This window comes from Muntiacus reevesi, chromosome 18, assembly GCF_963930625.1.
Source record: "Muntiacus reevesi chromosome 18, mMunRee1.1, whole genome shotgun sequence".
Classification (NCBI taxonomy): Eukaryota; Metazoa; Chordata; class Mammalia; order Artiodactyla; family Cervidae; genus Muntiacus; species Muntiacus reevesi.
This window is the reverse complement of record NC_089266.1, coordinates 34,669,420-34,694,474: the sequence shown is the minus strand read 5'-3', so window position 1 is coordinate 34,694,474 and position 25,055 is coordinate 34,669,420. Positions and strand designations below refer to the sequence as shown.

At 46.7% G+C, this 25,055-nt stretch overlaps 2 protein-coding genes and 1 pseudogene across 13 annotated transcripts; 1 reads left to right on the top strand and 2 right to left on the bottom strand.

The window, feature by feature from the left end:
* Positions 1-6,053: 6,053 nt before the first annotated feature.
* SAT2 (spermidine/spermine N1-acetyltransferase family member 2) lies at positions 6,054-7,676 on the bottom strand. Its single transcript, XM_065910323.1, has 6 exons — positions 7,381-7,676; positions 7,158-7,209; positions 6,938-7,021; positions 6,737-6,838; positions 6,562-6,602; positions 6,054-6,427 (listed from the first exon to the last, which is right to left on the bottom strand). The coding sequence occupies exons 1-6, from the start codon at positions 7,444-7,446 to the stop codon at positions 6,260-6,262; spliced, it is 513 nt and encodes a 170-aa protein (XP_065766395.1). The 5' UTR covers positions 7,447-7,676; the 3' UTR covers positions 6,054-6,259.
* SHBG (sex hormone binding globulin) lies at positions 7,603-12,390 on the top strand. 12 transcript variants are annotated; one of them, XM_065910315.1, is made up of 11 exons: positions 7,611-7,731; positions 8,186-8,306; positions 8,409-8,494; positions 8,666-8,870; positions 9,032-9,123; positions 9,904-10,093; positions 10,559-10,720; positions 10,958-11,117; positions 11,234-11,370; positions 11,748-11,955; positions 12,205-12,390. In XM_065910315.1, the coding sequence occupies exons 3-11, from the start codon at positions 8,427-8,429 to the stop codon at positions 12,351-12,353; spliced, it is 1,371 nt and encodes a 456-aa protein (XP_065766387.1). In that variant the 5' UTR covers positions 7,611-7,731; positions 8,186-8,306; positions 8,409-8,426; the 3' UTR covers positions 12,354-12,390. The 12 variants fall into 12 exon arrangements, with proteins under 12 accessions (XP_065766392.1, XP_065766394.1, XP_065766387.1 ...); XM_065910316.1 differs by having other exon boundaries at positions 7,644-7,731; positions 8,197-8,306; XM_065910314.1 differs by lacking the exon at positions 7,611-7,731 and adding an exon at positions 7,799-7,991 and having other exon boundaries at positions 8,197-8,306.
* Positions 12,391-22,992: 10,602 nt separating this feature from the next.
* Positions 22,993-23,369, bottom strand: LOC136148969 (small ribosomal subunit protein bS16m pseudogene; annotated as a pseudogene).
* Positions 23,370-25,055: the final 1,686 nt, after the last annotated feature.

Genomic DNA, 25,055 nt, shown 5'->3' with positions numbered 1-25,055 from the left:
TCCTTCCCCCCGCAACCGTAAGTTCGTTCTCTAAGTCTGAGTCTCTCTTTTGTAACTTCATTTGTATCATTTCTTTTTACATTCCACATATAAGGGACATCATACAATATTTCTCCTCTGTCTGACTTACTTCACTCAGTATGAAAATTAAAAATAATTTCTTTAGCCTTCCATTATGCTCACACTAGGTTAGGTCTTCTACCTCATGCTGCTAAAACATTGTATACTCTTTTATGGTACTCATCATAGTTGTAATTTTCATCATTTCTCCAGTGTTTGTCTTCTGCCATCACACTATAAGTAAACCTTGTGAGATCAGAGACTGGGTTCCACGTGTCTGTTTGACTGCAGTATTGTATACCCAGTACTTAGCACAGTTCCTGGCATAGCAAGTAATAACCAAAGGAACCAATGTCCTGTAGATCAATGGATGTAGCCCAAGACAGGCCTGGGTTAGAGTGGTAAATATGAGAATTATCATCATATTGGTGGTTTAGTCATTGTGTCCGACTCTTGCGATCCCATGAACTGTAGCCCACCAGGCTCCTCTGTCCATGGGATTCTCCAGGCAAGAATACGGGAGTGGGTTGCCATTTCCTTCTTCAGGGGATCTTTCCCACCCAGGAATTGAACCTGGGTCTCCTGCATTGCAGGCAGATTCTTTACTGAATGAGCTATGAGGTAATTCCATCGGCACATTAGACATAGTGAAAGCTACAAGAGAAAATTAGATGTCTAGAGAAAAGTGACTTAGAAATGAATTGGGTCCATGATAGAACTCTCAACTACAACAGTATTTAAAGAACTGGCAGGGAATTCCCCGGTGGTCCAGTGGTTAGGACTCTGCACTTCCACTGCAGGGGGCACCAGTTACTTATTTTTTGGGCTGCACCACACAGCATGTGGGATCTTAGTTCCCAGACCAAGGATCAAACTTGTGTCCCCTGCATTTCTGCATTGTAAGTGCGGTATCTTAACCACTGGACGACCAGAGAAGTCCTAAGGGGGCACCAGTTAAATGCCTGGTCTGGGAATTAAGATGCTATGTGTCACACAGTGCAGCAAAAAATTACAAAATAAAAAAGTAAATGAAGGGCTGGCAAAAGAAGAGGTGCGTTCAAGAGTGCCTGAGACAGAACATCAATAGCTAAGGTGGCAGAAATGCTAAAGTGATTAGACTGTCAGCAGTGATTCTGATGGGGCTTCCCAGGTGGCGCTAGTGGTAAAGAGCCTGCCTGCTAATGCAGGAGACTTTAGAGACACAGGTTTGATCCCTGGGTTGGGAAAATCCCCTAGAGGAGGAAATGGTAACCCACTCCAGTATTCTTGCCATGAGAATCCCCATGGACAGAGGAGCCTGGTTGGCTATGGTTCCTAGGTCGCAAAGAGTCGGACATGGCTGAGTGACTTAGCACGCAGCACAGTGATTCTGATAAGGAGTAGAGAGGAAGAATCAGAGAAATTAAGTGGGACAGATTATCAGGAGGGCTGGCTATCAGACTAAAAAACTTGGTTTTGGATCCTGAAGCCACAGGAGTGGCAGAATTTTGTTTTGGAAATGGCACCATCATAACTTCCAAGCATCTGGCAGCATCAGTCCTCTCAGATTTGACTTGTACTCTTTTTCATCTGGTCCTGTCATTGTTCACAATGGCCAAGGATGAGAGTTGGAAAACAGGGGACAGCATTTCAGAAGGGGGAATGGCATGTGCAGAAGGCCCAGAGGGGAGAGTACAGTGCATTTGAGGGACTGTAAGGAGTCTAATATGGACAGAACTGACTTGAAGGGGACACAAGGCTGGAATAATGTTTCAGATGATGGAGGTTTGGGCCAGAGCCTGGAGGGATTGGCAAGAGGTTTGGACTTTGTGCTGAGAGTAGTGGGAACTGTGACTGGATTTTCAGCAGACTTGCCTTTAAGTGTTATTATTTTAGCTGGACTATACAAGATGTGCAAGACGTGTTAAAAGAATATCACAGCCTGCCTTAGGATTTTTTTTTTTTTTTTTTTTTTTTTTGCTACACCATGTAGTATGTGGGATCTTAGTTCCTAGCCAGGGATTGAACCCGATGCCCCTGCAGTGGAAGCATGGAGTCTTAACCACTGAACCACCAGGGAAGTCCTGCCTTAGGACTTCTAAATACATAAAGAGTTTGGGAGGAAGATAGAAAGATGGATAGATTGATAGATAGCTGGAGAGATACTAAAAATGGGGATTAAATGAAAGTTTACAGATTGAATGTTGAGACTTGTCCCAGACTCCCTCTTCACCCAGCTCTGTGTACAACCAGATTTATACCCTCCAGGCAAGAGTTTGGAAGCATCTCTTCTGGGAAGTCTGATCAGACAAGGAAAAAGACCTAAGGGTTCTGACATTAGGGGTTCCTCAAGGCAATGGCCTCATGAATCACCCTATAGTAAAAGTTCGAAGTCCACATGTCTCTCTACCTCATATACAGACACGATCACAGTTGCTGATCAGTACCTCAGTGTACAGATCTTAAATATAAGCAGACAGCTGAGGATTACCAGGCATTTGAGGAAAGTCTTTAAACGAAAGACAAAGGCTAAACAAATAGAGAAAGAAAAAAAAAGCATAGAGGAAATAAAGGCTATGCAAGGAAGAAAACACTATTTTAAAAACCTATGAATATTCTCAGACAAGAAAAGAACATTTATCCATGAAACAAAAACAGAACATTCTTAAAATGCAGGGAACAAAAGAAAGCTTAGAAATTAAAAACATAAAAGCAAACAATAAAAATTCAATAGGCATGTAATATATGGCATGATAAATATAATTAACACTACTGTGTGTTACATATGGAGCTTCCCTGGTGGCTCAGTGGTAAAGAATCTACCTGCCAATGCAGGAGACTTGAGTTCGATCCCTTTGTTGGGAAGATTCCCTGGAGAAGGAAGTGGTAAGCCACTCCAGTGTTCTTGCTTGGAGAATGCCATGGACAGAGGAGCCTGGTGGGCTACAGTCCACAGGGTTGCAAAGAATCAGACACAACTGAAGTGACTTAGCCCAGCACAACACTTCAACTCTCTAGACGCCATAGATCCTATTTCCTACAATTTACACATTTATGTCACCTGCTTGTCCTTGTTCAGTGTCTAAGTCATGACCATTTAACAAATGGTTATTCAACAAAAGGAATAATAAGTCACCATTGAAAGTGATGATGTGTTTAATAGCATGGGAAGATGTTTCTGGCTTATTGTTAAATGAAAAATGTTTGCAAAAGAGTATGATCCAGTAAAACCACACACACTTAACTAATTATTTGTATGTTTATATGTATACATAGCCATTGAAAAAAGTCTAAGGAATTGATACCAAAGGGTTAAGAGTAGTGATATAAGTAAGGCTATGGATTCTATTTTTAGCAGTTCAGTTTAGTTCAGTCACTCAGTCGCATCCAACTCTTTGCAACCCCATGGACTGCAGCACGCCAGGCCTCGCTGTCCATTACCAACTCCCGGAGTTTACTCAAACTCATGTCCATTGAGTCGGTGATGCCATCCAACCATCTCATCCTCTATCATCCCCTTCTCCTCCTGACTTCAATCTTTCCCAGCCTCAGGGTCTTTTCCAATGAGTCAGCTCTTCATATCAGGTGGCCAAAGTATTGGAGTTTCAGCTTCAGCATCAGTTCTTCCAATGAATATTCAGGACTGATTTCCTTCAAGATGGACCTGGTTGGATCTTGCAGTCCAAGGGACTCTCAAGAGTCTTCTCCAACACCACAGTTCAAAAGCTTCAATTCTTAGGTGCTCAGCATTCTTTATGGTCCAACTCTCACATTCATACATGATTACTGGAAAAACCATAGTCTTGACTAGACGGACCTTTGTTGGCAAAGTAATATCTCTGCTTTTTCATATGCTGTCTAGGTTGGTCATAACTTTTCTTCCAAGGGGCAAGCGTCTTTTAATTTCAAGGCTGCAGTCACCATATGCAGTGATTCTGGAGGCTCCCAAAATAAAGTCTCTCACTGTTTCCACTGTTTCCCCATCTATTTGCCATGAAGTGATGGGACCAGATGCCATGACCTTAGTTTTCTGAATGTTGAGTTTTAAGCCAACTTTTTCACTTTCCTCTTTCACTTTCATCAAGAGGCTCTTTAGTTCTTCTTCACTTTCTGCCATAAGGGTGGTGTCATCTGCATATCTGAGGTTATTGATTATTTCTCCTAGCAATCTCGATTCCAGCTTGTGCTTCATCCAGCCCAGCATTTCTCATGATGTATTCTGCATATAAGTTAAATAAGCAGGGTGACAATATACAGCCTTGACGTACTCCTTTCCAGATTTGAAACCAGTCTGTTGTTCCACATCCAGTTCTAACTGTTGCTTCTTGATTTACATACAGATTTCTCAAGAGGCAGGTCAGGTGGTCTGGTATTCCCACCTCTTTAAGAATTTTCCACAGTTTACTGTGATCCACACATTCAAAGGCTTTGGCATAGTCGATAAATCAGAAATAGAAAAAAAAAAAAAAAGAAATAGATGTTTTTCTGGAACTCTCTTGCTTTTTTGATGATCCAGTGGATGTTGGCAATTTGATCTCTGGTTCCTCTGCCTTTTCTAAAACCAGCTTGAACATCTGGAAGTTCACAGTTCATGTACTGTTGAAGTGTGGCTTGGAGAATTTTTGCATGTGAGATGAGTGCAATTGTGCAGTAGTTTGAATATTCTTTGGGATTGCCTTTCTTTGGGACTGGAATGAAAACTGACCTTTTCCAGCCCTATGGCCACTGCTGAGTTTTCCAAATTTGCTGGCATATTGAGTGAAGCACTTTCACAGCATCATCTTTTAGGATTTGAAATAGCTCAACTGGAATTCCATCACCTTTGTTCATAGTGATGCTTCCCAAAGCCCCCTTGACTTCGCATTCCAGGATGTTTGGCTCTAGGTGAGTGATCACACCATCTCTCTCCTCCTTACTTACAGAAAAGTAAGTATACAAAACTATACTTTTTTTGTATAGTTCTTCTGTGTACTCTTGCCACCTCTTCTTAATATCTTCTGTTTCTGTTAGGTCCATACCATTTCTGTCTTTTATTGTGCCCATCTTTGCATGAAAATTTCCCTTGGTATTTCTAATTTTCTTGAGGAGATCTCTAGCCTTTCCCATTCTATTGTTTTCCTCTATTGCTTTGCACTGATCACTGAGGAAGGCTTTCTTATCTCTCCTTGCTATTCTTTGGAACTCTGCATTCAAGTGGGTATATCTTTCCTTTTCTCCATTGCCTTTTGCTTCTCTATTTTTATAGGTCCCTTCAAACTTCTCTACAGCAAACCTGCATGACTTGTAATAAAATAGTATGAAAGTGGGAAATGAGTCTGTTTCCCTTCTTGTCTCCATGGGTCCTAAAGTTTTATTTTAGTTCTACTAACCTGAAAATAAAGACTTTGTGACTTTTGAAAAAGAAAAAGCACTCCCTAGCTGCGTGGATTTTTTTAACAGTTGGGGCGAGTGGTCCTTCCTAGTGACCCTGAAATGCAGCCACCAGGTGGCAGCCTGCTCCACCTATTGAGTTGGTGGGCCTGGCTCAGTCTTAAATTCCATAAGCCAGGCCAGACGTGGCAGGCTTTTGTCCAAATCCCAAACTTGACCAACAAGCCTGATGTGCAAGCTGATCCCTTCTCTTCTTTTTCTATATACCACAGGCCAGAGTCAGTACTCCGGTCTATTGAGGGTAAAAGCCATCTTGTTGTTTAGTCATTGAGTTGTGTCCGACTCTTTTGTGAACCCATCGACTGTAGACTGCTAGGCTCCTCTATCCATGAGATTTCCCAGGCAAGAATGCTGGAGTGGGTGGCCACTTCCTCCTCCAGGGGATCTTCCCCACCCAGGGATTGAACATGCTCTCCTGCATTGGCAGGCAAGTTCTTTACCACTGAGCCATCAGGGAAGACCAGAAGTCATCTAAGGCCCACTTTTATCCCCAGGAGCAACATCCACTGACCAGAATGCTGAGGGAGGGGAGCTGAAGCTTATGGAATCCTCAGTTCTTCTACCCAACACCACATCAACATACAGGAGGAATTCTCATTTATTTTTCACGCTTAATAAGGAGGTGGGAAGGCCTGCCTCTTCCTCACTTCTGCTCTTTCTATCTGGGAATATTCACCTCTGACCCTCCTTCCCTTCCTTCAGGGAGGCTGTGGTCAGTGAAGACAGTCTCTAAGGAGTGTTCAATTGGTGGGGATGGAGAAGCTGAAACAGTGATCCCCCAGGGGTGGCATCACTTTCCTGCCAACTCCCTCATCGCCTCTTCTTCAAAGCAAAAGCAGTGCCAGCCCTCAGCTTCCGTCAGATCTTGGGCTCCGAGGGCCTTGTACAAGTCCATAGCCCTCTTGTTCCAGTCCAGGACTGCCAGGCGTAACTGGGAGCAGCCCTTATCCAAAGCCACCTGTGAGAGAAGACACTGCTCACTTTCCTGGGGTCAAAAAGGAAAAGACTTTCTCACCCTCCATTCAACCCAGGTGCCTCCCATACAGCTCGGCTTTGCCAGGGCCCAACTCCTAGTGCCATCCCTCTCCTCACCTCAGCCACTTTTTTGATTATTTTGGAACCAATCCCCTGACCTGATGTGGGGAGAAAAAAGAAGGATTGTCTGAGTTGAAGAGGAGCAACAAAGGTCATAAGCTAGGATTAAGAGACAAGGGATGGTGGTTCCTTCATGGGTTGCTTTTCTCCCATCCTGGCCTCTTCCCAGTACCTCGATATTCTGGTTTCACATAGATGTCTTCTAGATAAATATTTCGTCCCTTCCATGTGCTGTAGCTGAAGTAATATAGCCCATAGCCCACCACACAGGGCCCTGCAAGAGAAAAAAAGAAGGATAAGGCCTCTGGGCACCTGGGGGAGAGACCTTTGAGGCTGATTGGAGAGGGCACCTCTAAAGTCGGGGTATTCTTACCCTGTGGTTCCCCCGGTGCAGAAAGAACCTCTGCCACCAAACAGTGATAGAAAGGAGTCTCTCCAAAGCCATCTGCTCTCAGGGCTGCAGAGATACGGTTTGGGATAAAGAGATAGAGAAAGAAGGATTGGGTGTGTGCCCAGCCTGCAGTTATTGCCTGGGGAGCCCATCCTTCATTTCCTCCCCAGCTTCTGTCAGGACTCAGGAGTTAGGTCCCTACCTTCTTCACTGATCTTCACCTGGTCTGAGAGTTTCTCGTACTCAGCGAGTTCCTACAGCGTGGGGGCAGAGGCTAGATGAAGGCAGGAGGGCCTCACTGCTTCCTCAGCAAGACCTCAGGGCGCGCTCCTCCCTCTGCTCCCACTTCCTCCTCCTCCACGCCCCCCACCCCAGCCACTCTGACCCCCTTCTTGGGACCCTGGTTTCCAGCCGGCAGTCCTCACCCGAATCAGCCTCAGGATATTTCCACAATCTCCCTCCTTGGCTTCACGGATTATCACGAAAGCCATCCTGTTCCCCAACGTCAGGGATCGAAGTCCAGGATCCCCACTTCCGTTCTGCAGGAAGGGGAGACGAGCAACTCGGACCCTTTAAGGGGCCTACAAATTCGGATCCCGGAAAGTCGCGGGAATGGTGGGGAACGAGGCGGTGGGGGCTCCGGGGGCTGGGAAGCTGAAGCCCTGTTCCGGCTACTGCGGAGAGAGAGATAGGACTAAGTGGTCTTCACTGTCTGGGAGCCCCTAATTTCGGCCCCCGCCAGCGTTCACCTGCCAGCCAATCAGCTTGCAGAACGGGTATGTCCCCGCCCCGCCCCCGCCGCCCCCGCCCGACTCTGCCCCACCGTGGCCGAGTCCCGTGACCGCGCCCGTGGGCAGGGGTCAAGGCTGTACTGCAGAGGCTTTCTCGTCCGAGTTATCTGGGTGTTCCAGCCTCCAGTGGAGAAACCCCACGGCTCCAAAGTTACCACTTTCTTTAACTGAAGAATGCAGTGATTATCTGCTCTTCCCTTCGCTCAAACTCACCCATTCCAGCCCACCCAGACTCCAGACTCGGGGTGAGCCCCAAGACCTCCAGCTCTTTCCTACTGGCTCAAAGTGTGACTTCTGGTGGCATTTATATTTTAAAATGGGTGAGGGAGAGAGGGATGAGTTTCTATTGGTAAATGATTAGGCACTGTGGTAAACGGATAAGATAACTGGGGGTGGGAGGCAGAACTCCTAGTATCCACTGAATCACACTCGGAGACAGTCCCTCCCTAGGAAGCAAGCCTCAGAGGCCTGGGAAAACACCGAGGGAGGAGCTCAGAGCAGATACCAGGCTTTGAATCTGCATTATCTCCATTCATCCTCCTTCACATTGACCCCAGAAAGTAGGTATTATTTTTCACATTTTGCAGACAGGACACTAAAGCACACTGGTGGGGTGACTCGCCCACAGTCACCCAGCTGGTGTTTGGGATTCCATGTCTCAGCTCTAGACCTTATGGAAGATGCTACGTGGGGAGCCCGGCAGGAGTGTTTCTAGATCTCGTGTTTGTCATCAAGGCAGCCTCTGCAGGTAGGCTTGGAGGACCCAGGAAGGAGAGTGCAAGAGAGGTGTCCTCTCCCAGCTCATAAACTTGCCCAGCAGTGGGGGAGGGTAGTGGAGAAACTCTGTCCCTCACTCCATTTGTCCTCAGAGGGGCCAGAGGGTCAGTGGCCCTGTCTCCTGCCCCCCTTCTTCCCCCAGGGCAACCTTTAACCCTCCAACAACCATGTGGAAGGCTGCCTTCCCCCACGCATTTGCCCCAGAGTCATTGGAGGCTAAAAGAGGACCGCAGCTGATTATGGTGAGCAGAGGTCCACTGGCCATTTGGCACGGGCTACTGCTGCTGTTGTTACTACCACTTCCCAGCCACGGAGGACCGGCCCTGAGACCTCCTCTCCCCAGCCAGGTGCAGGAGTGGGACACGGTGCTATGCCCTGCATGTGTTTCAGTGAGCTACGTTGGGGCTTTGCCCTCTTCTCTGCTTTCCTCCTCTGGCCTGGTAGCAATGCCTCTGCCTCCATCTGCCTCTGGCATGTCCTTATTTCGGCTTGCTTTTCTCTTCAACAGACAACTGAAGACTCTCCTGCTCTGCACCTCAGCAATGGCCCTGGACAAGAACCTGTTACCATTATGACCTTTAACCTCACCAAGATCACAAAGTACGAGACTGACCTAATTCTTTGACCTAGTCTCCTGACATCACCCTCTCTCCATCAGCTCCTCTTTTTGCTTTATTTAATTGAAGTATAGTTGATTTACAGTGTTGCATTTTTGGGATACAGCAAAGTGATTCAATTATATATATTTGTAAAACGTGTTATATATATACATTCTTTTTCAGGTTCTTTTGTATTATGGCTTATTATAAGATATTGAATATAGCATACTATGTTATACAGTATGACTTGTCGATTATCTATTTTATACATAATAGCTTGTATCTGTTAATCCCACACTCCCAATTTATTCCCCCACCTTTCGCCCTTTGGTAGCTGCGGATTTGTTTTCTATGACTGTGACTTGGTTTTGCAAATAAGTTCATTTGTATCAGTTTTTAAATTCCATACGTAAGTGATAGCCTATGGTGTTTGTCTTTCTCTGTCTGATTTACTTCATTTAGTATGATAATCTCTAGGTCCGTCCAGGTTGCATTGTTTCATTCTTTTTATGGCTGAATAATCCATTGTGTGTGTGTGTGTGTATACCATTTTATATATATATATGTGCATGTATATATATACCATGTCTTCTTTATCCATTCCTCTGTTGATGAACCTTTAGGTTGCTTCCAAGTCTTGGCTATTGTAAGCAGTGCATCAGTCCCTCTCTTTTCCCTGTCTCTCTGTCCTTCTGTCTACCTGAACTCCTCCTCCCTCAACCTCAAGTCTGTGCTCGAAGTGCACGCCCCCTACAGAGTCCTTCCTTTCATGTCCTTCCAGAATCTCCTCCTCTTTTGAGTTTCGGACTTGGGATCCAGAGGGAGTCATTTTTTATGGTGATACCAACCCAAAGAATGACTGGTTTATGCTGGGGCTTCGGGATGGCAGGCCTGAGATCCAGCTTCATAATCACTGGGCTCAGCTTACAGTGAGTGCTGGACCCCGGCTGGACGATGGGAGGTGGCACCAGGTAAGCCAGATTTGTTTATGAGGGAGGCATATCTTGAGCTGGTCTGAGGAACGGAATGGAACCAAGTTATTAGGCATCCCTCTACCATTGTCACCACATTGAATCCACACAGAAGCCCTATGAAGTTGCTGTTTTTGTCCACATTTTTTTCAGAAGGGAATTCTGAGGCTTAGTCAGTTTGTAAGTGACAGGCCCAGAGTGAGCTGGGGGTACCAGCTCACCCTTCAAGTACATATTCTTTCTGGGCCAGACTAGACTGCCTCTCTTAGGTTCCAGGTTTGGTTTGGTTTGGTTTTGGTTGATGGTTGTTCAGCAGCTAGTTGTGATTTGGGATTGTCGTGATAGGAGGTGATCTTGAGTCCTTCCACTCTGCCATCTTCAGTATGGCATATTCTAGATCGCCTCTGAATAGGTGGAGGCAGGCTCCAGGGACCTCTGATTCCTCTTTTCTTTTTCTTCTCGCAGATGGAAGTGAAGATCCAGGGGGATTCCTTGCTACTCAGGGTGGATGGGGTGGAGGTGCTGCGTCTGAGACAGGTCTTTGGACAACTGGCCAACAATTCCCAGCTCATCATGAGGATTGCACTGGGAGGACTGTTGTTCCCTGCCTCTGACCTCCGGTTGCCGGTAACTGCATCCCAGGGTCAGGAACTGTGACCAAAGCTGATAAAGCATTGCTGGCTAGGTGGCCATAGGGATCTGCATCTACACATTTCAAGGAGAGGGGATGGGGTGAGAGATGCATGGGGGAGGGCAAGTGCTTGAGTCTTAGAGGGGAATAAACAGGGTGGGGAGGCTGAGACTGGGTCTCAGATATCCTGATTCCAACATCCTCTGCATCTTCCCTCCCACCATGGGCTCCAGCTGGTCCCTGCCCTGGATGCCTGCCTGCGCCAGGATGACTGGCTAGACCAACAGGCCCAGACCTCAGCGTCTGTCCCCACTAGTGTCAGAAGCTGTGCTATAGAGTCTCAACCTGGAATATTCTTCCCTCCAGGGACTGGTGCAGAATTTTGTCTCCAAGGTAAAGGCTGTTTTTTCCTCCATGACCAGCTCTGTGTCCATATCCTTCCACCACTAGCCCCTTCTCACCATGAATCCCTAGCCTTAAGACCTCAGGAGGATCGTTTCTCCCTCCAGAAATTCCCCGGCCTCATGCAGAGCCCTGGGCCTTCTCCTTGGACCTGGCACTCCAGCTGGCAGCAGGTTCAGGCCGCCTCCTTGCTCTTGGGACGCCAGAAAACCCTTCTTGGCTCAGCATCCACCTCCAAGATCAAGTAAGGCGGGGGATGCTGCCTGTACTCAGTGGAGCCTAGGAGCAATGGGAGAAAAGGGAATTCCAAAATGTCAACAGTATGAAGGCTTCGGGAGGTGGGGGGTTGCAGAGACACATATTGAAGCTGCCCACAGCAAGCAAATGACCTTTACTTAGATTATATATTTTCTTGGGGGTGGGTATGGTTTTATACAAGGCCAAGACGGGAGAACTGAGGCAGGACTGAGGTGGTGGGAATAGCCAGAGATAGATAGACTGGATAGACATAGATAGTGTGACTGAGAGGAAGAATCCAGGCAGCCAGGGATGGGGCTACAAGGAGTAGGTGCAGTTCGTTCTTCCCTCCCCCACTTATGTCCCTTCCCACACACTCTGCAGAAAGTGGTGTTGTCTTCTGGGTCGGAGCCAGGGCTGGATCTGCCCCTCGTCTTGGGGCACCCTCTTCAGCTGAAGCTGACTGTGTCCGGGGTGGTTTTGAGCCACGGGGCAAAGAAGGAGATCCTTCCTCTGCCTCCCACGGGCCCTGGCTCCCTCGTTGATCTCTGGGTCCAGCCGCAGGGGCGTCTCTTCCTAGGGGCTTTGCCAGGTAAGAACAAGTGATGTTGAAGATTCTTAGCACACCATGGCAAACGGCTAAGGGCAGCGGGAGAAGTGGGAAGGGGCACATTTTTAGGGGAAGGAAACCTCTGGGAGGGAAGAGGAGAAGAGAGAGGATAAGGGGGTAGTGGGAGGAAGTGCTTCCAAATATTTAGGTTGGAGAACTGAAAAAGTGGGGAGGAGCTTCTGGATCCAGGTCCCCCCACCCCAATGTCCCCTCCATGCTCCCTCCCTCTAGGAGAGGCCGCTTCTGCCACCTTTTGCTTGGATGGCCTTTGGGCACAAGGCCAGAGTCTGGACATGGACCGGGCCCAGAGCAGAAGCCTGAACATCTGGACTCACAGCTGTCCTCAGAACCCAGGCAATGGCAGTGACACCACCCATTAAATCCCCACTTAAGAACCTCCTTTGAATGTCACTCCTTCGTTATCCAGCAAATGTTTCCGGTGTGTCTGCAATGTGCCAGGCACTGTGCTGAGCACTGAGTCATACTGAGGAGCCAAACTACCCCTGCTTCCTGTCCTCTCGGTGCGGTGGTCCCCTGGGGGAGGCAGGCATCCGTCAAGGACTAACAAGTGAGTAGATAATTGGAAACTCTGATAAGTACCATAAAGAAGCAGTCAGAGAACTGAGAAAGCTCAAGGGCCAGTGGCCTTGACCTACACTGGGCATCAGGGAGGGCTTCCTGAGGAAGTGATGACTTCCTAGGCTGAGACCCCAGTAACAGCACCACAGACACACACCCAAATACCAGTCACCTTCTGGGAGCCAGGAGCCCACCTCCCTCTCCAGCAGCCGCTGCCTTGGGACTTGAGCTTTGTTGCTCTGAGGCTGGTTCCCAGAAATCAGGAGGGAAGGGAAGACATGGGATTTTTCTTGTCCTTTAGTCAGGCCGCTGCTGTCCCAGACAGGAGCAGCAGGGGGCGTGAGCGGGTCACAGAGAGATGGTGGCCTTCTGGGACTAGGGGTGGAGGCAGCAGGGAGAAAGAAAAAGCGGGGGTTGGAGGGGGGGCGAGCAGAGGGAGAAAGACGCCTCTATCTCTCCTCGTCTCGGCCCACTAGCTTCGTTCCCAGAAGAATTTGTCTTTACTCCATTAAACAAGATCAGGCTTGTGCTGGTCCCACCTGGAAAGAACAGACAGATTCAGGAGTATCTCTGCCTTCAAAGAATATATGGAGACCTAGCCCTTAGCCCCCAGACCCCTGGAGATTCCTCGTGCCCCGTCTCCTCCTTGGAGTACTCTCCTGCCTCAGTGCCAGCTCCCTGGGAAACTTCATTCCCATCCCCCATCTCCAGATCCCATGGGGATCCCAGTGTCCCAGCTTCCTAGGTTACGAGGATCTGCCTACCAGTAACCCAGGCAACAGGGTGAGTCACTCATTGGACCTGCTGTTCCTCTTCTACAAGGATTAGCCAGGACCTGAGTGACCCCAGTGTAAGAAAGCTTCCAGAGAGTCTCTGGGTTGGAAGACACATCCTAGGTCCCTCCTTGAACCCTTACGGTCTCAAGTTTGCAAGGTCTACACTGTCTCCTTCCAGTCAGAGTGTTTTACAGGAATATACTCAGCATGGCCAGGGAGTCCAAATTCAACTCTGGTCCCTGGGCAATGTTCAGGGTCAGCCTGGGCCACTGGGATAAGTCCATTCAACTGATATTTATAGAGCACCTATTGTGTACCAGGCACTGTTCTAGACCCTGAGAATGCCTTGATGAAAAGGATAGACACGGGGACCTCCCTGGTGTTCCAGTTAAGACCCTGTGCTCCCAAAGCAGAGGGCATGGGTTCAATCCCTAGTCAGAGAACTAGAGCCCACATACCACAACTGAAGATCCTGTGCACTGCGAGAAAGATCCCGCATGCCTTGATGAAGATTGGAGATCCTGCATGCTGCAAATGAGACCCCCAAAAAAAGAAGAGCGGGGGGGGATGGTCAGACAACCCATAAACTGAACTGAAACAAATAAGCAAGGTCATTTCAGGTAGTGATTATCTCAATAAAGAGAGTAAAATCCTGTAGTCAATCAGAGGTGGTAGGGTAGAGGCAGCATTAGCCAGGTGGTCAGGGAAGGTCTTTCTGAGGCAGTGTCACTTCAGTAGAGACCTGAATAATGAAACCAGTCCTGTGGGGTGCCTCATGTATGACCAAGCCAGTGGGGGTGAGAGGCTAAAGGGCCTGAACACGCCTGGGTCCCCACCAAAAGGGTTGTGCGGAGTGGCAACTTCTTGGTCCCGGGTCCCTTAGGAATCTCCTGAGGGCTGGCTTTTCTCTCCTTCCTCCATCCCATCCTGTCCAGGACACTCTGCCTCCAACCTCTCTTTCTTCAGCCTGCCCTAGATTCCAAGATTCCTGATTACCATCCAGAGCTGTCTACACTCTTTCATTAAGACTGATTCTGCTTTGACACAGACTCTGCCAGGCTCCCACCAAGGGCACCTACAGTGCCAGTCCAGTGTCCCCTGCCTCTCTCATACCCCTAAAAACCTTTCTGGAGCTTGGCTGCGTATGGTGTAGCCTCCAGACTTATGCTATCCACTCACTCCACCATGTGTGTTACCTTTCTCTCCCCTTCTCTCTTTCCTTCTCTCTCTCTTTGTTTCAGCTAGCATTTATTGGCCCCTGACAGTATGCCAAGGGGCTTCCCTGGTGGCTCAGCAGTAAAGAATCTGCCTACAATGCAAGAGACTTGGGTTCAATTCCTGGGTTTGGAAGATTACCTGGAGAAGGAAATACCCACTCCAGTATTCTTGCCTGGGAAATCCCATGGACAGAGGAGCCTGATGGGCTACAGTCCATGGTGTCACAAGAGAGTTGGACACGACTTAGCGACTACACACGAACACACACAGCATGCCAAACACTGTTAGGCAGCCTACAGGGACTCCAGAATTAAATAAGACTTGGTCCTGGGCTGGAGAATAGGGGTCTGGGGAGAGAAACAGACATATAAAATGCTTTCATAGGGATCTCCTAGGATGTGCGAGGAACTTGAACGAATGACTAGTCTTCTTTACTTTTCAGTTTCCCCATCTGCAAAATGGGCAGGTTACCCCTACTCAGGGTTGCTGAGAGGGTTTGATGGAATCACATAGGTTGGATGTGTGGCATATAGAAAGTGCTCCATGTACCAGAGATGTTGCTTTTGTTGATGTCATTAGCCTTGTGTGTAATTCTTGAAATATAAGTCTCAGCCTTCTGGGTATGGAAGATAAGGAAGGGTGTGTGATGTGACTGAACTGGGAGCAGGCTGAGATGGAATGAGACCAGACTGGGGAGGCTCCTTGTGCCATGAGGTGAGAGGCCTTGTATGTCCTCCTGGGGAGTTGGAGCTTGATACGGTTAGCAGAGGAACTTCTGTGTTTCTTTCCTGTTTGATTGTGATAAAATACACATAACAAAATTTACCATCTTAAATGGTTTTTTTTTTTTTGCCTCACCACATAGCTTGTAGAATGTTAGTTCCCTGATTAGAGATCAAACCTGTCTTAACCATTGAACCACCATGGAAGTCTCCCGTCCTAACCATTTTTTTTTTTTTTTTTTAAGATTTATCATTTATTTATCTTGGGTCATGCTGAGTCTTTGATGTAATGCAAGGGCTTTCTCTAGTTCTAGCAAGCAGGAGCTACTCCTTAGTTCCAATGCACAGGCTTCTTATTGTGCTGGCTTCTCTTGTTTCAGAGTTCGGGCTCTATTTGTGTGGCTTTCAGTAGTTTCTGTGCAGGGGCTTAGTTGCCCCAGAGCATGTAGGATCTTCCTGGAGTAGGGATCGAACCCATGTCCCCTGTATTAGTAGGCAGACTCTTAACCACTGGGTCACCAGGGAAGCCCCCATCGTAACCATTTCTAAGTGTCCTGTTTAGTGACAATAGACTTCACAGTGTTATGAAACCATCCAGCTCCAGAACTCTTCTTGTAAAACCGAAACTCTGTACCCACTAAATAATAACTCCCTGCTCCCCTCTCCCTTCTTTCCTTGTTTCTGTCTCTACAAAGACACATCTTGTTGGGAACCCAAACAGTTGAGTCCCTGGGATTTGGTTGGGAGGGGGAAGGAAATCACTGGGCACAGACCTCAGGACAGGCTCTGGGTATGGGTGAGGGGAGATGGGAGCTCTTAATCCCTTCCTCCTTTCTGGAGATGCTGGAGGGAGGCCTGAGTTCCAGGGAGAGGTTGAAGGTTGTAATGGCTCTTTGCCCCCGCACCCTTCCTCAGCTGTTTCCCTGTGATCACTAGTGCTGCATGGAGTCGAGGGTTCTTCCCCCTCCAACTCCCAACCCTCCTCATGCTGACCCTCACCTTGACGCGAAGGTGTGGAAGGGAGCAACATTATCTAAACGTATAGAAGACACTCGTCCTTTCTTTTTCAAGTGACCTTGGGGTTCAGGCTGGGCAGAGACTGAACCAACTGTTCAGAACCAACCGTTCACACCCCTGGGCCTGTGTTTACCAAGCTGTGTGTGTTGAGGGTAAGATCCAGGCTCACCTCTCTGGATTGAGGCTGGCCCATTACTCTGCTCCTTATCTGATGAATGGGGCTTAGCTGTTGATAAGAAGATAACGAATCTGCCTGCAATGCTGAAGACCCAGGTTTGATCCCTGGGTCAGGAAGATCCCTTCAAGAAGGGAATGGCAACCTACTCCAGGATTCTTGCCTGGAGAATTCCATGGACAGAGGAGCCTGGCAGGCTACAGTCCACGGGGTCACAGAGTCAGACATGACTGAGGAAATAACACTTTCAACACTGTCTGATGAAGGAAAAGGCAAGTTGCTTCTCTAGGGTTTCACATAGAAAGAGCTATTCCATGTTTAAGCCCAGTTCAGCAACCAAGGGGCTTCCCTGGTTGCTCAGTGGTAAAGCATCTGGTTGCACTGCAGCAAACTCGGGTTCAATTGCTGAGTCGGGAAGATACCTTGGAGGAGGAAATGGCAGCCCACTCTGGTATTCTTGACTGGAGAATCCCATGCACAGAGGAGCCTGGTGGGCTACAGTCCGTGGGTCGAAAAGAGTCAGATATGACTAAGCACACATGAAGGGCAGGGGAGCAACCAGGCTTTATCTCGGGTAGCTCTGTGGGTTGCTTGGATATGGGGAATATATACAAAGTGTAAGACAGGGACTTTCCTGGTGATCCGGCAGCTAAGACTTCATGCTCCCAATGCAGAGGGCCTGGGTTTGGCCCCTGCTCAGGGAATTGGATCCCACATGCTGCAACTAAGAGTTCGCAGGCCCCAACTCAGGATCCCAGATGTGGCAACTAAAAAGATCCTGCATGCCGCAACTCAGACCCGGTGCAGCCAAATAAATAATTTAAAAAAAAAAAAAAAATGGAGGAGGAAATGGCAACCCACTCCAGTAGTCTTGCCAGGATAATCCCATGGACCGAGGAACCTGGTAGGCTACCATCCATGGGGTCACAAAGACTCGGACACAACTGAGCAACTGAGCACACACACACATACACACCTGAAACTAATTTGATGTTGTATGTATTATACTATAATAATAAATGCATAAATAAATAACTTACATAAACATGAAAAAAAGTTCTAGCTTGACCATTTAAACTGATTTAATGACCCACTAATGGGCTGCAATTCACTTTGAATGTTGTAGGTATTTGCTATCATTTTAGATAATGCTGGTGGGAATAGTTGTAGTGATCCATGAAAGTCCAGGATTGTTCTTCTCTGACTTTCATCACTCCCAGAGTGCCACAGCCAACCTCTGTCTCAGTCCTTGGCCTTCTCTGCCTTGTCTTATGCTCATGTTCATCTGTATGGCCTGTCTTTGAAGGGGTCTCTTTGGCTGAATTCTCTGTAGACCTTGAAAGGGATACATGATGTATATTTGTTAAATAAATGTTTGAAGGAGAAACAAAAACAAAGTCTAAAGCAAAGGCCTGTTCTGAAAGAACTTACAGCCTGGTTGCAAAGATAAAATAGAAGAGTTTTCAGCACAGTTGCTGAAGACAAAAACCTAGGCGACTAGCCATGATTCCTGTCTCTGTCACCTCCATTGCTCACGACAGACCCTGAACTTCTGTCTCCACCTGTAAAGCTGCTGGCTTGGGCCAAGCCATCCATATTTCCCACCTGGACTGCTACAAAGTCATGCTGCCTGGTCTCCTTACTTCCCATGGTGAGCTCTCACACAGTGGCCATGGTGATTTTCATTACATTTAACCCTATCGATTCCCTGCTTAAAATCCTAGAATTGTTTCTGTGATGGTTGGATTAAAATCCAAACTGCTCCCTTTGGCTTACAAGGACCGTTACGATTTGGCCTCTGCCTACCTCTCAGATCTCTTGCTGTCCCAGTCTTGCCTTTTTCCCTCACGGGAGGCCAGCCTTTGCATTCACCCCTTCCTCCTCCTAGGATGCTCTTCCCCTACAGGTCCCCATGGCTCCTTTGCCTTACTTTGGGTCATTAAAAGTTACCTTCTCAGTAAGACCTTCCCTGAACACTCAGGCACTCTCTGGCACATCACACTGTCTTACTTTTTTTCTGCATAATATTAACATTATTTATTTTTAAATTAAATTTAATTAATTATTTATTCTTGGCTGTACTGGGTCTTCGCTGTTGTGCGGGCTTCTCTCTAGTTGTGGTGAGCAGGAGTTACTCTTCGTTGAAATATGCGGGTTTCTCATTGCGGTGGTTTTCTTGTTGTGGGGCATGGGCTGTAGGGCCTGCAAGCGTCCATAGTTGAGGCACATGGCACATAGGCTCAGTCATTGTGGCTCTCGGGCTCTAGAGCACAGGCTCGATAGTTGTGGTACATGGGCTTAGTCGCTCCTTGGCATGTGGGATCTTCTAAGACCAGGGATCAAACCCATGTCTCCTACAGTGGCAGGCGGATTCTTTACCCCTGAACCACCAGGGAAGCCCTGTTTAATATTTTTATTGCAAATACTTATTTTATTCCTGCTCTAAAAGGGTGAACATCTTTTAGGTGTTGCCCCACTGCTGGTTTTTTCTTTTAATGAATTTTTACTGGAGCATAGTTCATTTACCATGTTGCATTAATTTCTGCTGCACAACAAAGTGAATCAGTTATACTCTTTAGATTCTTTTCCCATATAGCTCATTACAGAATACTGAGTAGAGTTCCCTGTGCTTTACAGTCAGTCCTCATTAGCTATCTATTCTATACATAGTAGTGTGTACATGTTAGTCCCAATCTCTCAGTTTTTCCCTCCTCCCTCCAACATTTATTTAATTTGTTTGTTTGTTTTTACGGTTTATTAGAATGGGAGCCCCAGGAGCATAGGGACGAGAACAGCGCCTGGCTCTAAACAAATGCTCATTAGATACGCATTGAATAAATGAATGGGAGTTGGGGCTGGACTGTGAAGGGTGGGCAGTCTTCCAGGACTCGGAAAGAAAATGGACAAAGGTATAATGTCAGGAGTAAGCACAGCCTGTCCCAGGAATGGCCAGCTCAGCTTCAGCGGAGGGCTAGTTGGAGCCTAGAGGCAAAGGAAGTTGGGGATACAGACTGGGTCTAGATTGTGAAGCACCCTGAAAGTTAGACTAGGAATCAGAACTGCATCCTGCAAGGTCACAGGAAGCCATTTGAAGCCCTTTGAGCTGAGGGGTGGCCTAATTAAAACTGTCTTTTGAGAAAATTAATCCAGAGTCTGTTGCAGAAGGGATTGAAGTAAGACCAGCTGCCTAATTTGTAGGACCCAGTGCAAAATGAAAATATGGAATCCCTTATTCAAAAAGGGGAAAGGACTTCCCCGGTGGTCCAGTGGCTAAGACACTATACTCACTGTGCAGGGGGCCTGGGTTCCGTCCGTTGTCAGGGAATCAGATCCCACATGCTGCAAGTATAGGTCCTACATGCTGCCTCTAAGGACCTCCTGATAAGAATCCCAGGTGCCACAACTGAGACCCGGCACAGTCAAATAAATAAATATTTTTGAAAAAAGGCTGGAAAAAACTGGTGTTCCATTTAGTAAACTGGAGAATTCCATAGATAGAGGAGCTTGGCAGGCTATAGTCCATGGGGTTGCAAAGAGTCAGACATGAATGAGCCACTAACACTTTCACTTTTCACAAGGTACTATAAAATGCTTTCCTTTTTTCCACGATTCTTCTCATGACTTTTCATGGTGTTTTTAATTTATTTAATGTTATTTTAAATAGAGAAAATAGCATTTTTTAACTTTCAGCTTACTGATGACTGAAACGAAAACAGAATTGTGGGTTGCCCCAATTTTCCCTCTCTGTCATCATTGCCAGCAGAAGTGGCTGGCTAAAGCAGCGAATTAATGTGACTGGGAATGGATATGGTAGGGTGCCTCCCATCATCCATGTCTCCTAGAAGACCATTGCCTTCTTTCTGGATTCAAAGCACGTTCTGTTTCAAACCAAACAGTAGCCTCTCAGCTGTCGGCCCCTACACTTACTCAGGTGTAGACATGACATGCTTATCTTGTATTCCCTTTAATCTCATTGAACTCCCATGCATGGTGGGTCCATCAGAGTTCCGTGCTGACTCTTTGTGACCCCATAGACTATACAGTCCATGGAATTCTCCAGGCCAGAATACTGGAGTGGGTAGCCTTTCCCTTCTCCAGGGGATCTTCCCAACCCAGGGATCGAACGCAGGTCTCCAGCATTGCAGGCGAATTCTTTACCAGCTGAGCCACAAGGGAAGTCCTCTGTGTTCATGGAGCATCCCAAATGGCATGTCAGGCTTATCTCCTCTACTCACACATATGGTCCATTGTTCCATTGGACAAAGCACAAGTTCAAAGTTAAAATTATTAAGAAATCCAAGATGGTGGCCACAGAGCACAAGACCAAGCACAAGGCACTTCTGAGCCTGGGCCTTTGAAATGGGAGGGAAGGGGGCAGGACACACACTTTAAAAGAACAACATAAAAAATAAATGAATAAAAGAATGACATAGTCCAAGGACATGAGGTAACTAATTAGAACAAAATAAGTCCAAGATGGCTGACTTCCACTAGACCTTGAGCCTCAGAATGAAAGTATTAGTCTCTCAGTCGTGTTCAACTCTGTGATCCCATGGATGTAGTCTTCCAGGCTCTAATGTCCATGGAATTCACTAGGCAAGAATACTGGAGTGGGTAGCCATTTCCTTTCTCGAGGGATCGTCCCAACCCAGGGATCGAACCTGGGTCTCCTGCATTGCAGGAGGATTCTTTGCTGTTGAACAACCAGCAAAGAGCTTCAGTATATGCTCACTGTACTACATCACTGTACTACACCCACCAGTGCCATGACCTTTCTGAGGACAACCATCAAAGATTAAAAACTGGGCAGTTCCTGGAAATCCCCACCCCTTCCCCTGAAATAGAATAATCCTCCCACTCATTAGCCTATGAAATTACCCAGCCCACAAAACATCAGTCAATTCACTTCAGTTGCTCAGTCGTGTCCAGCTCTATGAGACCCCATGAACTGCAGCACTCCAGGCTTCCCTGTCCATCACCAACACCTAGAGTTTACTCAGACTCATGTCCATCGAGTCAGTGATGCCATCCAACCATCTCATCCTCTGTCATCCCCTTCTCCTTCTGCCCTCAATCTTTCCCAGCATCAGGGTCCTTTCCAATGAGTCAGCTCTTCATATCAGGTGGCCAAAGTATTGGAGTTTCAGCTTCAGCATCAGTCCTTCCAATGAACACTCAGGACTGATCTCCTTTAGGATGGACTGGTTGGATCTCCTTGCAGTCCAAGGGACGCTCAAGAGTCTTTTCCAACATCACAGTTCAAAAGCATCAATCCTTCAGTGCTCAGCTTTCTTTATAGTCCAACTCTCACATCCATACATGAACTGGAAAAACCATAGCCTTGACTAGATGGACCTTTCTTGGCAAAGTAACGTCTCTGCTTTTTAGTATGCTGTCTAGGTTGGTCATACCTTTTCTTTCAAGGAGCAAGCATCTTTTAATTTCATGGCTGCAGTCACCATCTGCAGTGATTATGGAGCCCAAGAAAATAAAGTCTCTCACTGTTTGCATTGTTTCCCCATCTATTTGCCATGAAGTAGAGATCTCTTCAAGAAAATTAGAGATACCAAGGGAACATTTCATGCAAAGAGGAGCATAATAAAGGACAGAAATGGTATGGATCTAACAGAAGTAGAAGATATTAAGAAGAGGTTGCAAGAATACACAGAAGAACTGTACAAAAAAGATCTTCACGACCCAGATAATCACGATGGTGTGATCACTCACCTAGAGCCAGACATCCTGGAATGTGAAGTCAAGGGGGCCTTAGAAAGCATCACTACGAACAAAGCTAGTGGAGATGATGAAATTCCAGTGGACCTATCTCAAATCCTAAAAGATGATGCTGTGAAAGTGCTTCACTCAATATGCCAGCAAATTTGGAAAACTCAGCAATGGCCACAGGACTGGAAAAGGTCAGTTTTTATTCCAATCCCTAAGAAAGGCAATGCCAAATAATGCTCAAACTACTGCACAATTGCACTCATCTCATACGCGAGTAAAGTAATGCTCAAAATTCTCCAAGCCAGGCTTCAGCAATATGTGAACCATGAACTTCCAGATATTTAAGCTGGTTTCAGAAAAGGCAGAGGAACCAGAGATCAAATTGCCAACATCTGCTGGATCATCAAAAAAGCAAGAAAGTTCCAGAAAAACATCTATTTCTGCTTTATTGACTATGCCAGAGTCTTTGACTGTGTGGATCACAATAAACTGTGGAAAATTCTGAAAGAGATGGGAATACCAAACCACCTGACCTGTGTCTTGAGAAACCTGTATGCAGGTCAGGAAGCAACAGTTAGAACTGGACATGGAACAACAGACTGGTTCCAAATTGGGAAAGAAGTACGTGAAGGCTGTATATTGTCACCCTGCTTATTTAACATTTTTTTTTTACCTAGAAAAATTCCATTTATTGACCTCTAAATATAATAAAACTAAGAGTTCTGCACAAATATTTTAGGAGGACTTCGTTTGTTCCCACTGCTATGTTCACTGACGTCAGTTCTATTTTGTTTCTGTAGCCTCTGTATCTGTTTTCTGAGCTGCTAAAAGGACTTCTCATGCCTGTGTCCATCGCAACCTCTCAGCATTTGTGATCACCATCGGGTGCAGAGGGAAAAAGTCAGAAAGACCCAGAAGTTCTTCCACAGGCTTTGAAATGTGGGCTCCACAGCCAATCCAATGCTGGATCCGGTCCAGGTTGAGAGCAACGAGTTTCTCTCCATGACTGTTGGGCATTGGATCATAGGAGCCCAGCTGCTCTACAAAACGGCCATCCCTGGGACACTTGTTGTGAGCAGCCACCATGTGGTAGAAAGGCCTGTTGGTACAGTCACCGAGTGCAAGACAGATGGTTAGGTGGCCTCCATGGTAGGCCTTGCAAAGGACAGTCATGAGCTGGACCATGGCACAGCCGTGGGCCCTGGGGCCTGTGCACCAGTTGTGACGCTTTGGAGCTTCCCGGAGCCGGAGCAAACGGCTCTACGGCCTCTGGCGGCGCAGACAACCCACCAGAAAGTTTAACGCTGAAGAACCGCGGACTTCAATCCTCCCCCACCCCAGCCCAGGCTTTATTTAACTTATATACAAAGTACATCATGAGAAACGCTGGGCTGGATGAAGCACAAACTGGAACCAAGATTGCTAGGAGAAATAATCAGTAACCTCAGATATGCAGATGACACCACCCTTATGGTAGAAAGTGAAGAACTAAAAAGCCTCTTGATGAAAGTGAAAGAGGAGAGTGAAAAAGTTGGCTTAAAGCTCAACATTCAGAAAACTAAGATCATGGCATCTGGTCCCATCACTTCATGGCAAATAGATGGGGAAACAGTGGGAAACTATTTTTTGGAGCTCTAAAATCAGTGCAGATGATGAGTGCAGCCATGAAATTAAAAGACGCTTACTCCTTGGAAGGAAAGTTATGGCCAAACTAGACAGCATATTAAAAAGCAGAGACATTACTTTGCCAACAAAGGTCCATCTAGTCAAGGCTATGGTTTTTCCAGTTCATGTATGGATGTGAGAGTTGGACTATAAAGAAAGCTGAGCACCGAAGGATTGATGCTTTTGAGCTGTGATGTTGGAAAAGACTCTTGAGAGTCCCTTGGACTGCAAGGAGATCCAACCAGTCCATCCTAAAGGAGATCAGTCCTGAGTGTTCATTGGAAGGACTGATGCTGAAGCTGAAACTCCAATACTTTGGCCACCTGATATGAAGAGCTGACTCATTGGAAAGGACCCTGATGCTGGGAAAGACTGAGGGCAGGAGAAGGGGACGACAGAGGATGAGATGGTTGGATGGCATCACTGACTCGATGGACATGAGTCTGAGTAAACTCTGGGTGTTGGTGATGGACAGGGAGGCCTAGAGTGTTGCGGTCCATGGGGTCACACAGAGTTGGGCACAACTGAGTGACTGAACTGAACTGAACTGATGGGACCAGATGCTATGATCTTAGTTTTCTGAATGCTGAGTTTTAAAACTTTTTCACTCTCCTCTTTCACTTTCATCAAGAGACTCTTAAGTTCTTTGCTTTCTGCCATAAGGGTGGTGTCATCTGCATATCTGAGGTTACTGATATTTCTCCCGGCAGTCTTGATTCCAGCTTGTGCTTCATCCAGCCTGGCATTTCGCAAGATGTACTCTGCATATAAGTTAAACGAGCGGAATGACAATATACAGCCTTGACGTACTTCTTTCCCAATTTGGAACCAGTCCGTTGTTTCATGTCCAGTTCTAACTGTTGCTTCTTGACCTGCATACAGATTTCTCAGGAGGCAGGTCAGGTGGTCTGGTATTCCCATCTGTTTAAGAATTTTCTTAAAAAAAAAAAAAAAGAATTTTCTAGTTTGTTTTGATCCACACAGTCAAAGGTTTTTGTGTAGTCAATAAAGCAGAAGCAGATGTTTTTTTCTGGAACTCTCTTGCTTTTCAGTGATCCAACAGATGTTGGCAATTTGATCTCTGGTTCCTCTGGCCTTCCTCAGTGATCCATGCAAAAAAAGGGAGGAAAACAATAGAAGAGGAAAGACTAGAGATCTCTTCAAGAAAATTAGAGATACCAAGGGAACATTTCATGCAAATATGAG

Coding starts and splice junctions, on each gene's coding strand:
- SAT2 (XM_065910323.1), bottom strand. CDS start 7,446: ATGGCTTTCGTGATAATCCGTGAAGCCAAGGAGGGAGATTGTGGAAAT. Junction 7,022..7,157: donor GGTGAAGATCAGTGAAGAAG/GTAGGGACCTAA, acceptor GTATCTCTGCAG/CCCTGAGAGCAGATGGCTTT. Junction 6,428..6,561: donor TAATCAAAAAAGTGGCTGAG/GTGAGGAGAGGG, acceptor CTTCTCTCACAG/GTGGCTTTGGATAAGGGCTG.
- SHBG (XM_065910320.1), top strand. CDS start 8,427: ATGCTACGTGGGGAGCCCGGCAGGAGTGTTTCTAGATCTCGTGTTTGT. Junction 10,094..10,558: donor ACGATGGGAGGTGGCACCAG/GTAAGCCAGATT, acceptor TTCTTCTCGCAG/ATGGAAGTGAAGATCCAGGG. Junction 11,371..11,747: donor GCATCCACCTCCAAGATCAA/GTAAGGCGGGGG, acceptor CACACTCTGCAG/AAAGTGGTGTTGTCTTCTGG.